This window comes from Myripristis murdjan, chromosome 1 (genome assembly GCF_902150065.1).
Source record: "Myripristis murdjan chromosome 1, fMyrMur1.1, whole genome shotgun sequence".
In the NCBI taxonomy this organism is placed as follows: Eukaryota; Metazoa; Chordata; class Actinopteri; order Holocentriformes; family Holocentridae; genus Myripristis; species Myripristis murdjan.
In genome coordinates this window covers 4,401,195-4,414,742 of record NC_043980.1, presented here as the reverse complement: position 1 = coordinate 4,414,742, position 13,548 = coordinate 4,401,195, and the positions used below count along the sequence as shown (strand labels likewise).

Here is a 13,548-nt window from a genome sequence, read left to right as displayed (position 1 = left end):
CTGTGTGAGTTAACTGTATATATTTTTATAATTATTAAAACGACTGGTTCCATGTCACTGCAGTGATGCAGGATGAGATCGTGTTTAAATGCTTGTGATTTCTGTCAACATTAGAAACAAACAAGTCGCAGGATCAGGAGGGGGAAAAAAATACTCCAGAAGCCTCAGATGTGACCATTTCCATTTATTGTAGAAAATAAAATTACCAAAGTGTAATCCCATCAGAGCTGAATCCTCATTTTAAACATTCAAATATCATTTTCAGAAAAATGTCGTATATTGCATAGGACAAGGCACAGATTCAAGGTCGGGCGTGAAGCGCAAAGTGAGGACGAACTGAGAGACGCTCACCTCATCCCAAAATAAAAATAAAAATAAAGAATAAAAACCACCAACCCCAGGAGCTACAGTGACGCTACAAACCACAGAGAGAAGGGACTTTTGGTTTGATCAGAAAACGGCTGCTCCTTCATTTCTCACAGAGGAAAATAAAAGTTTGACCAGATGAAAAGAGAGAAAAGCAGCTCCTGTCCTCTGTTTGTGTCCGGTGAACGGCCTGGGCTCACTTCTCCAAAACTCTCCAGGAAGTTTTTTTTTTTTTTTAAACAAACTGGCAACCCGAGCCTTGAAAGGGTTAGTCTGTAAGGTTTGTGCTTTTATTTAAAAAAATTTAAATTCAATTTAATTTTTATTTGTATGCTCTTGGTCCAACTGGCAGACTTCAGGTGGATTCAGACAGGAGGAGCTCATATGAAATAAATGTTATGTTTAAATTTGATTAAATGGATGAAATATCTGATACCAGCTACTCTGGTGGACTTTTTTTTGAAAATTTTGAAAAGGAGTCTGATTTTTTTTTAAATAAATTATTTATTTTTTTTTATAACCAGAAAGGGATAATTTTCTCATTAAAATCTTTGTAAACTTAACTGCTTCTCCATCTCTTTTTTTTTTTTTTTTTTTTTTTTTTTTTTGAGCTGTAGTAACACGATGTGTCCACCAGGGGCCAGGCTGGTCTTTGCAAACTGACTGTCTAGATTCTTCCTGTATCTGGATCAGGGTAATGCTGTGTGTTTATTCATTTTAACAAACTGAATCTGTATCAGTAATCTCAATCTGATCCTGGATTACAAAAAAAAAGAGAAATCTGCCAAATTCTGATCCAGATTAAAGGTTTTGGAAAACTGAGCCCAGATGATGAAACAGGCCAAGGAATCAGCAAAACTTCAGAGTGTTTCTCCACTTCAGCACTCTCTCTAATACACACACACACACACACACACACACACACACACACACACACACACACACGCGCAGGCTGTGGCATAGGTTCAACTGAGGGCGTTTGCATTGCTGAAATGCTAAAATATATTACACAGTATAAAATCCAATCATTTATTAAATGACATAAATTTCATGAAGGAGATTTCCACCAAAAAATGACGTCTGACTTTTTTCACGTTAAAAAGTCCCGAGTTTAGTTGGAGTTTTCAGGGAAAGTCGTGACGTTTCGACCTGCAGTGTCACGTCTCGGTGGGATTCCCCTTCAGCGGAATACATTTCATGTTCTGTACAAACAAAATATTAGTGTCAAAAGTTACAATAAATATTTGTACACTAACGCTGAGAGATAATAAATAACAGAGCGTACAGAGAGTTTGGGCTCGGGGCTGCTGGGTTTCCTGCTTCAGCGTTTACGTTTCCTGAAGCCGGACGTCCCGCAGCCGACTGCAGCTTTACGATCACGAGGGGGCGGAGCCACTCCAGAGGCAGGCATAATCCCATTGGTTACTTAAACCTCAGTGGGCGGAGCTTGAGAATTAGTTTCGTAAGATGAGAGGAAGCTAACGTCATGAAGCTAACCCGGCGCTCTGCTGCAGGAAAACATCAAACCTGAACAAATATTATAATGATGCATTTAATTCCAACCAGGATTTCTGAACTCCTGGCAGGAAAAGACAAACAGAACAACCTTTTTTTTTCTGTCAACGATAAAAATTAAATACGCTGTGTTTTGAGAAAAATTTCATTTTTGATGCACAGGTGGTTTTTAGATCAGTCAACCTGCAGACGCAGTGGCTGATTAAACCTTTCGAAAATGTAACGGTAGCTCTTATTAGCCGTTTTCAACATTAGCATTAGCAGGCGTCCATGTTTTTGCCCCAAACAGGCCTTAGACGTCCCGTCGTCAGTGCCAGCATTTTTAAAATCAAACTTCTACAAGAGAAATAATACATTTACACATTTGGATGTTTGTACGTGAAAAACAGTTTTGCTTCTTTGGTGTAATTTCAAAAAATCAAATTGCTAATGGCTAGAAACCCGTGATGATCCACCACATAGTGTAATTTTCTATTTTATACTTTCACTGTTTTGTACATGTGTATATATTCTTGTAAACCAGGTATTTTTACGCCTCAGTAATGAGCTAGAGTGATTTTAATTTAAAGTTTAGCAGGAAAATGGGTTTAACTCAGCTAGTTAGCCTAGCTCACCTTGCAAGTTCAACCTAAACAAACTAGCCTGTGGTTATCTAGTTTAGCTGGTTAGCCCAGCTGTTGGGGTTAGCATCATGAGTGCTGTGGTTATGACTGAGTGGGGAAAAGTCGGTGACGTCTATATTTTATGTTGGATCATTTCTTTGTTGCCCGGTTTGTTTCCTGCAGGGAGGCGCGAGGCTGTTTCTGCCTCCGGAGCGGCTCGGCCCAGAAAAACCTCGGTAAAACTAAAACCGCGGAGACCGAGACAGACGGCGTTCAGGAGACAAAGTCGATGTCGTCGGCGGTCAAAGCGCGACGCAGAGCCGCGACGCTGACCTCGCCGACATCGTGTCAACAACAACGAGGAGGAGGAGCGTTTCGACCGCCACGAAACAGCAGAGGAACCCAGCTTTGGAAAGACGACGAGAAACGAAGAGTTTCATTTCAAAATGCAGATCAACACCATCTGACAGGCGAGACGACTGTTAAAAATGATTGACGGCACAAAAATCTTTGCAGATAACGAACTCCTTTGTTGGCAAAGTGGAACCTCGTTTTGCAGGGAGACTCCTCTGCGCTTTCCGGATATCGAACGACGAGCTGATGGGAACGTCCTGACGGCGGCGCGGCATTTTGAAATAAAACTCTTCCCTCATGTTGCTGCCTGATGAGCGACAACGAAACATAACCGACTGACAGATGTAGAAAAAGGCACTGAATTGTCTTTTTTTTTTTTTTTAAATGCATATGAGACTTCCTCTCATTTGGAAAAACATGCACAGACGGTAAAAAGTCTCTGATGATGCGTTTTGTTTCTTACAATTCTCGGACAGCGGTGGAAAACTGGACAGTACCTTAACATGGCCGAAGGAACCCGCGGACGAACCTGGGGAAAAGTACCGGAGATACACCAAACTGCACTGAATGAAAGTCCACAAAAGTCCCAACTGTGTGTTTTTACTTGAGGTGGAGGGGAAAAAAATCAATACAGAAAATGATCGCAATATTTTGTGTGTCAACATTTTATCGCCAAAATCTGATGCAACATTTCTGACAGGTTTTTCTGACGGAGGTGTTCAGTCTGTCCCGTTTTGCTGCGATAAAAATAATCAAAGTGAGATTTAAACAGAAGACGAAACCGATGCTGACAAAGTTTTTCCTTTGGTGACAATTTGCAGTTGAACAAAAATTGCAAAACCTGTTAAAAAAAACTGCAAAATGTTTAAAATTGCAGATCGTATCGTGACTTAAGTATCGCGATAATAATTTCGTATCGTGGTGATTCCCATCCCTGGTTTATATATATTTTTTACCTCTACATTATATCTATGCAAGTGCCTCATTCATGCGGTAGATTTTCATTCAGTGCTAACAGCTTCACTGTGTATTTCCAACAGTTTTCGGCAGTTTCAGTCAAAGCGCTGCGTGTGTTATTTCTAAACATCAGTACATCATCAGATCTGTGTTGCTGCACCGGTCGAACCGGTGAGATCACGCCGCCGGCGACTGTCAGCCTCTCTCTGCCAGCGGTCAGTGCTCCTGGTTCTCCACATTAGGAACTACATTTCCCATCAGCCCCGTTGCTTCCTGTCCCTGCTCCCCCTCCCTGAACGTGAACGACGTGTTGGAAGTGATTTTTCCGTCGGCCGTTCGCTCCGTCCGCCGTCTGACGCTGCAGAAACTCTGGGCGCCCACTTCCTGTTTTGTGCCCTAAAGCAACACGACAGACTTCCTGACGTGCGGCTCAGCAGCGTCGTGGAGGCTGACAGTCGTCATGGTGATGATTTACTGATGTTGAGAAGCCACAGGCGGCGCCTTCACTCGTCTGGCCCGGAGCGAGGCCACAGTAAAGCACGCTGTTGTTTTACTGTACAAAAAGACTCATTAGAAAAGCCCCCCGGCCCCTCAGCTGCCCACCAGCACCTCCATGATGTGGTCCAGCTCCGCCAGGTCCATTTTGAACGGCTGGTTCTGGCCGCTCGCCCCCGCCGCCGCCGCCCCGTAGCCCGACATGGATCTGACCAGCTCGTCGGCCATTTTGGACGGCGCCGCGCCGGAGGGGGCGGGGCACGGGCCGAAGTCGTACATGGAGGTGTCGATGTCCGTAAAGAGGACGTCGTCCAGGGCAAAGTCAGTCAGGAAGGAGCCCGGCGAGGACGGCGAGGCGTCCGCGGGGCCGAGGCGGGCGGGAGGGAGAGGAGGAAGAGACGGAGAGGGAAGACGAAGTTTGTACAACCAGCTCTCCTCCTCCTGCGAGCCTCGCGCCTCCTCCTTCACCACCGCCGGAGGAGGCGACGAGGGCGGGCACAGCTCCTCAATCTCCTCCAGGGCCGAGGAGAAGCTGTCTTTGGGCGACGGCGAGGGCGGCGGCGGCCTCGGGGAGTGGTGCAGGTGGTGGTGGGATGAGGGGGAGGAGGAGGAGGGCGGCAGGGTGAAGAAGAGCGGCAGGTCGTCCTCCAGCAGTGAGGCAGGAGTCAGGCAGGAGTCCAGCGCCGACAGCGGCGACGAGAGGACGCCGAAGGACGGCGGCGACGGAGGAGGCTGCCGGCAGCTCTCGTCCTCCGGGGCGGCGGCGGGCGCGGCGGACGGGACGGAGAAGAAGAAGGCGCCGACAGCTCCTTCCTGCCTGAAGTCGTCGTGGATGCGGCGGACGACGTTGTTGATGAGGACGCGGCGCCGCAGGCCGAGGTCGGCGCCCGTCCGCGGGCCGTACAGCTTCATCAGCGACATGTTGAGCACCGTCTGCCGCTGCAGCGTGTAGGATGCCTGCGACAGGCCGCCGGGCCCCGCCCCGCCGTCTCCCACAAGCCCCCTGTGCTCCTCCAGCCCGTCCTCATCCTCGTCCAGTTTCCGCTTCACCCCGTTACCCAACATAAATCTGAAAGACAGGAAGGGAAACAGGTCAGGGAGCGACGCCATGACGGTCCAACAGCAGGAAGCTTCTAGAAAGACACAAAATTAAAGATAAATAAAGAGAAACATATTTAAATCTGTACAATAAATAGAAAAACGTATTGGAAAATATACATAAGCATAGTAAGAAGAAAACACCATAAATTCTTGATGTTTGTTTAAGGAGCAAGCAGACATCTTGTCTTTGTCTAGAAAATCCTTAAATCCTAAATATCAAACAGAAAATGATGAGGGAAGCCCCGATGAGTCTTCAAGCTGTCGGGGGGCGTAAGACTGGATCCGTAAACCCCTCACATCACCAGTTAATCTGGATCCGTAAACCCCTCACATCAGCAGATAATCTGGATCCGTAAACCCCTCACATCAGCAGATAATCTGGATCCGTAAACCCCTCACATCACCGCATAATCTGGATCCGTAAACCCCTCACATCACCGCATAATCTGGATCCGTAAACCCCTCACATCACCAGATAATCTGGATCCGTAAACCCCTCACATCACCGCATAATGTGGATACCTAAACCGCTCACATCACCAGGTAATCTGGATCCGTAAACCCCTCACATCACCAGATAATCTGGATCCGTAAAGCCCTCACATCAGCAGATAATCTGGATCCATAAAGCCCTCACATCACCAGGTAATCTGGATCCGTAAACCCCTCACATCACCAGATAATCTGGATCCGTTAACCCCGCACATCACCGCATAATCTGGATCCGTAAACCCCTCACGTCAGCAGATAATCTGGATCCGTAAACCCCTCACATCAGCAGATAATCTGGATCCGTAAAGCCCTCACATCACCAGATAATCTGGATCCGTAAACCCCTCACATCACCAGATAATCTGGATCCGTAAACCCCTCACATCACCGCATAATGTGGATACCTAAACCCCTCACATCACCAGGTAATCTGGATCCGTAAACCCCTCACATCACCAGATAATCTGGATCCGTAAACCCCTCACATCACCGCATAATCTGGATCCGTAAACCCCTCACATCACCAGATAATCTGGATCCGTAAACCCCTCACATCACCAGGTAATCTGGATCCGTAAACCCCTCACAACACCAGATAATCTGGATCCATAAACCCCTCACATCACCAGATAATCTGGATCCGTAAACCCCTCACATCACCAGATAATCTGGATCCGTAAACCCCTCACATCACTACATAATCTGGATCCGTAAACCCCTCACATCACTAGATAATCTGGGTTGAACATCGATACCGACTGAGGTTCCAGACCAGGTTTCTCCTCTGACTGCTGGGAGAGGGGGGGTTGGGGTTAAAAAAACTCGTAGACAGATCCGAGATCAGCCAATTACATCGTGGAATTTGTGCGACATAGTCACTTCTGTGGCTTTGCTTTTTCAAACGATCACACGGTTCGGCTTTTTAGGTAAAAAATACTGATTTTCCGCTTCATCGTGTTCCTCATTTGACCGAGCCGATATCAGTTCTTAAAATCCTCATAACCCTAACCCTAATCCTCCTGACTCTGATCTCTGACGCTGCCTTCAAAAAAAAAAAAAAAAAAAAAAAAAAAAGAAGGCCTGAAGATTTTTGCTGAATGTTATCTGTAGCGCGCCTGTGGAAACTCAGCTGAGCAGATTTGATGTTTTCTGTGAATTAATGAACAAAACGACGTCGCAGCGTCGGCTCGTCAGGCGGACGTCTGGGCGGAGAAACCGCGGCGTTACAGAAGAGCCGCACCGAAGCAAAGCACTAGGCGAGGTGAAAAATCCCTGAGAAATCCCCCGACAGGAAGGATGCTGAATCATATCACATCAAAATCAATCCCAAATCAATACAACTCAATATTATTAACCACACACTGAGCTGAGGAGCCGATGAAGATACTGAATGTGTTTTTAGGTTGGTTTTAAATACAATAAGCAGCACTTTTTTTTAATCCAAAATTATTTTGCAAATAAGACAAAATACAAAGGACTTTAGAAATAGTGTTTTTTTTCTTCCTAACGTCCAAAACAAACTGTGGGTTTATTGAACCTTTGCCTTTCTAATTATTATAATAAAGAAATGTATTTCTAATCTTATCCACAGAAAGGCCTGTTTTGAATGTGAAGACTTTGCTCAGGCCACAGCCCGCTCAGCCTCGGGACATTAACTCGTACCTGTTTCCTAAAAAAAGTGCAGAAACTCGTCTTACAGGTTGGAAAGTGAACAACAGGAAGCGAGGAGCTGAAAACAAACACCGTGTCAGAAACTCTGCACCGAGTCTGCCGCCGCTGCAGCTCGCCGAGGAGACTCCACGAGCGACTTCACGTTTCCCGTACGCGAGGCTGAAATGCCACCGAGACGGAAAGCTTGAAGAGAGGAGAGAGAAAAAGAGACTGCAAGAGAAAAAAAACACTCAGGGTAACGTAAAGGGCAGAGGAGCAGCTGGTGATGAGAGGGTTGCCGGTTTGAAAACTTCAGATGAACAGAGAGGGGAACAACAGAGTCAGTGTGTCCGTGTGGGACTGTATGAGTGTGTGTGTGTGTGTGTGTGTGTGTGTGTGTGTTTGCGCGGGTTTCCACTCTGCACCTGACTGACGACACGACGGCGACTCAGCCGACCAGTCAGACTCTTTCCTGGAAGCCAAACGCAAAACACACTGATGAGCAACGAGAGCCGAGGAGGGAGCCTGCCACCCTGCGTGTGTGTGTGTGTGTGTGTGTGTGTGTCGGTGAGGTGGGTGGGTGGGTGGGGGGTGTGTGTGTTAGAGGGTCAGCTGACCCGCTCCCATGTGAGGATCTGTCAGCTGAGCGGGCGGGAGGCTGCCTCCCTCCTGACTCGCTCACAACACAACACAGGAAACAGGCGACTTCCGTCCTGACACACACACACACACACACACACACACACACACACACACACCAAGCTGTGTGACCTTTTCAAAACTGCCTCGGGACACTCAGCTTCTCTAATATTTGTCTGCAGCACCTCCGATCAAACGCCGTGCTTCGGTTTCAGAGCTGATTTTCAAGCCTGGTGCTAATTGTTGACGTTAATTCCCCTCGTCATGTTTTCGGCCCTGACTATCAGCTGGAACTTCCCAACAGGAAATTGATTATTTGGCGAGCGATTGTTTCACAGGTAACGAGATAAAGCGGCGGCCCGGCCTGACATGAAACGGCAAAGACAATAAACGGAGAGCGACGGTGAAAAGGTCTGAAATGAGAGCAGAGAGAAATCCCTCGTCATGTTTTTCGTTATCTGCTGCGCTGACTCATATATTCTTGGTTACAGAGGTGGATGACGAGCCGCTTCGTCACGCTTGTGGGTTCCAATTGTGCTTGAGGGGAAACTAAACTTGAGTCATGATGTTTGACCTTTAGAAAAACAGGAGAGACACTCGGTGATGTGGTTCATTGTCACTCTGAAGACAAACAGCACGACGCCCCGGCCTCGGTTCAACTATCAAAGTCCTTCATTTTTATTTTTTAAGCTTTCAGACTCTAAGATTCCTGCTTATTGAGAGGGTCCAGGTGGAAACGGCAGCCTGGTCTTAGTTTCCTCCATTAACAAAAAAAAGCGAATTGAGTGTAATTTGGAATATCAGGACGCTCTGAGAATCACCTGAGATCACCTGGTTTTTCCACTAAATGACCTCGGACTGTCTTAGGCGTCTAAAAAAAAAAAGTTTCTTCCTGCTTTGTTAATGTTGTTTTCCTGTCGGATTTCCCCGAAACATTTTTTCTGAAAAGCCTCGAACGCACCGAACGTGTCAAACAAGTTGGAAAGCACGTGCTGCTGTGGAGTTCCCCGACTTCCCGGCTGAGTTTGGGAGATTCGGGACATTCAGCGTCGTGCTTAAACACTCATTTCTAATGTTAAAAACAGAAATCTGGTGTATACAGACGGAGCGTTCTGTCCGTAGTCTGCGCTCATTTCTTTCGTATTTGTGCAGGTTTTCAAGACGTTTGCAGATTCGGACCAAACGGAGCAGCGATGGTTCAGGAGGGACCGGGCAACGAGCGAGACACGAAGAAGAAATTAACAAAACTGACAGTATTAGAGGAAAGAGCTGTGTCCTCCTGTGGTGATGCGTTTAATGACCTCACAGGCCACCGTCTTCCTGTGGCGATGCGTTTAATGACCTCACAGACCACCGTCCTCCTGTGGTGATGCGTTTAATGACCTCACAGGCCACCGTCCTACCGTGGTGATGCGTTTAATGACCTCACAGGCCACCGTCTTCCTGTGGCGATGTGTTTAATGACCTCACAGACCACCGTCCTCCTGTGGTGATGCGTTCAATGACCTCACAGGCCACCGTCCTACCGTGGTGATGCGTTCAATGACCTCGCAGGCCACTGTCCTACTGTGGCGATGCATTTAATGATCTTTTAATGAACTTCCGCGTAAGGGATGGACCAATTATTGATCCTGGCTGATTATCGGGGTCAATATTCAGAAATATCAATAATCTGAGTCATAATTTCGATTTACGTAACAGCAACAGAAAACCACTGAAGACTCCGCCCCTCCATCTGAAAGGCAGAGGGAAAAATGTTGCTGATGTTGGTGTTTGGTTTAGTTTTTACAGAAAGTTGTAGCGTGTTGCCTTCACTGACCTGCCTGAGGAACACAAGGGTTACCGTTTTTGTGAAACTTACTACAAATGAGTATTGGCCCAAAATATTGGTCATCGGTGTCCCGGATTACTGATAATCAGTACCGTCAGCAGTGCTCAAAAATCAAACAAAAAAAGTCAGAGGTGAGTCCCATTCAAGTGTTTATGCTAAGCTAACAGGAAATGCTACCGAAAGAACCGAACCACAGGACGTCCCAAGGAGAAGATGGTGTCCAACATCTGGTCTCAGTCTGGGGAAGTCAGGAAAAGAGGATTTTGCCCAAAATGTTGGAATATTCCTTTAGCCGATTCTTTCAATATTTGGTCTGGATGTGCCACAGCACCTAGCCTCTTTCATCACCATGGCAACAGTATTGCCTGAATACAGTGCAATTTTGTGCTGAAAGCTGCAACCCCACAGACACACCCCTAAAAGTAACATAACACACACACACACACACACACTTCAGTCGACTCTTGCCTACACACACGAGCAGAAAGTAAACGTCAGAATGAAAACCTTCTTTTAAGGCAGTTTGTTGAAACTTATTTCAAAACTAAACATCAGTTCTGGCAAAACGTCCCTGTTTTCACTTTTGGCAAAGAGAGAAGAGATTTGGCAAAAACCAGCGGCGGCCTGGCGGACTCCGGAGACTCCGGAGACTCACAGGACGGCCGGCGGTCCAGGCGCCGTTTTTCCCCGCTAACAGGCGACAGGGGGCGCTAATGCAAACCAACACCTGGCTCCTACAGGCCGAGTTCACACCCAAGAAGAAGGAAGACCGGGAACAGAGCGCGAGCAGCCTGAGACTCAAATGGAGGCGGTTTACATCTGTTACCATGGTTACAACTTCACGAGACAGCGCACGAGTGAAACGACCCAGACACAAATCCAGGAAAACGGAAAGAAAAGGGGCGGAGCTGAAACGGACAGAGAGAAAATCCCTGGAGAGCGAGGCCTCGAAATGCCGCAAACAGGAAGTGAGTCAGCTAACAGGAAGTGAGCAGCTTCCTCCGCCTCCGATGATGATGATGATGATGATGATGATGATGAGGGACAGAGAGCTGCTGGAGCTCCACAGACAGTACAGGGACACTCAGTGCTGTGAGACAGGTGTGTCCAGGTGTGTCCAGGTGTGTCCTTGTCAGCCCAGGTGCACAGCGCTCAGATCCCAGGTCAGATTCAGGCAGCATGAGCGCGGCTCAGAGCTCAGGGCTGGTTTTTATTCCCAGTCCGTCCCTGACAAAAACCTCCTCGGTGTTCAGAGTTTTGAGGAAAACTATTTTTACGGAAGCTCCTGAAGTCGTCCAGGAGACGCTCCCGTGCCGTCGTGAGCAAACAAATCTCTGTTTTTCCACTCAGACAGAACGTTAAGGAGCTGCAGACACAACCTCACCTGCCTGCTGTCAGCGGGGTTAGGGTTAGGGTTAGGGTTAAGGTTAGGGGTTAGGTTGAGTGAAGGTCCGGGGGGCACGGGCTCTCTGGGGTCTTAAAATAATTCTTGGAATTTAAAACAACTCCTACTAAAAGACCAAGGTGGTCGTTAAAAGCCCCATAAAATAATATAAAATGATAAAATGATAAAAAGGGACGTTGGACCAATGAGCAGATTAGAAGGCGGGAGAATTTAATTTTACCAAGGACCTTCCGCTCCCCAGGGTCTGTAACAACACATCCGGGGGTGGCTAAAAAATCATATGATAATAAAACAAAAGTTGTATTTACAATTATAAAACTATAAAAAGGTAAACAGGGAGAGAGAGGGCTGATCTGAATTAAAAGAATAAGTGCTTTAAAAAATACACTACTCACAAAAAGTTAGGGATATTCGGCTTTCGGGTGAAATTTCAGGATGAACCTAAAACGCATTCTAACCTTTACAGGTGAACTTAATGTGACCTTCTGTAAACTTTTGAATGCACATGTCCAACTGTTCAATGTTTCAGTACTTTTTGCACAAGTTGCTGTTCTCTAACAAGGAGTTTAACGGCAAAATTCACATCAGGTGTTTGATGCTCCAGCTCATCGAGGTCGTATCATTAGGGAACGGCTGCTGGAGACTGGGGTACCTCAGATGGAGTGGCCTGCACTTTCTCCAGACCTGAATCCCATAGAAAACCTATGGGATCAGCTGAGTGGCCGTGTAGAGGCTCGGAGCTCTGTACCCCAGAACCTCAATGTCCTGAGGGCCGCCCTTCAAGAAGAGTGGGATGCCATGCCTCAGCAGACAATAAGTCGACTTGTGAACAGCATGAGACGTCGCTGTCAAGCTGTAATTGATGCTCAAGGGCACATGACAAGTTATTGACACTGACATTTTTTGTTGTGGTATATCCACCACTGTTGTTGACTTTTGTTTCAAGAAATTGTTTGAGATGAGGAAATCACCAGTGTATGCTTCTACTTAAATGCCCTACTTTCATGATATAATATCACTGTAGTGTGAACTTTTTATATTTTCCATAAATTTCACCCAAAAGCCAAATATCCCTAACTTTTTGTGAGTAGTGTAAGTGCTAAGGGTTAGGTTAGGGTTAATGTTAGGGTTAGGGTTAGGGTTAGGTGTTTTCTGTTTCCGGTGATGCTCCGAGCGCAGCCTCAGACGCTCTTCACTCGGAGGGGAGAAACACACCGAATGCCTGGGATTCTCCGCATTTCTCAGCCTTGAAAACAGTCAAATTTAGAGACAGCGAGAGTTGGCACCAAACTAAACGGAGCCTGGCAGCAGCTCGAGGCCAGAAATATCCGTCTGGGTGTCCGCCTGCCGTGGAGCGCAGCAGAGCAGCAGAGGCAGCGGCTCTGACCTGGGCTGAACTTTTCTGAATGAACTGAGCTGAACCGAGCTGTCAGCCGCGATGCCGTCACCCTGCCGGCTGTAACTTTACCCCGCATGCTCTCTGCCGCGCTGCAGCGAGCGAGCGAGCGAGCGCCCGGCCGCTGCCGTGCTGCAAATCCTCTGTGGGGGCAAATGAGGATACGAGCGCAGAGCGGAGGGTGTGTGTGTGTGTGTGTGTGTGTGTGTGTGTCTGCAGGTTTTCATCACAGCCCAGTCCTCCAGCAGCTGATGTCAGATGGAAATGATTAAACTATTATTAAACTTAAAATCAGCGTATTTGGGGGAAATTATTGCACAAGATCAAACGAAGGGAAACATTAGGCATAAATGTACAATTTCACACACAAAAAAAAAAAAAATCTATTCATTGTGCAAAACGACCTCATTTGACATCACCGGCTCACACACTCTTTATGCTTTGTTTCTGTGACACGATGAAATTATCACATATTTGGCCTTTTTTTTTGGCGTCACTGACTGTTCAAAATCACTGTACCAATACAATAATGATCATACATGCTGCTGGAGACGTGATTTTGAAAAGCCGCTGCGATTCAAGAGCTGCCTGGTGGCGACAACAACAGGAAGTCTGCGGCGCCAAAACAAACAACAACAAGAGTTCAGCTGCACCTCAGATCCTGATGCGAGTCCTGCTGCTTCATAAACGCCGCTGGTGCTTCGGTATGTCTCATAAACAGACACCACTCTCTAATTTACCGGCT

At 46.9% G+C, this 13,548-nt stretch overlaps 1 protein-coding gene across 1 annotated transcript in view; it reads right to left on the bottom strand.

Annotated features, from left to right (window-relative positions):
- Positions 1–675: 675 nt before the first annotated feature.
- The window catches only part of LOC115366658 (SERTA domain-containing protein 2-like), a 21,267-nt gene continuing 8,394 nt past the window's right edge, over positions 676–13,548 (bottom strand). Inside the window, exon 2 of the mRNA XM_030062218.1 lies at positions 676–5,358. Coding sequence (XP_029918078.1) covers positions 4,386–5,354 — 969 coding nt within the window. The 5' untranslated portion in view covers positions 5,355–5,358 and the 3' untranslated portion in view covers positions 676–4,385. The remainder of the gene's footprint in view (positions 5,359–13,548) is intronic.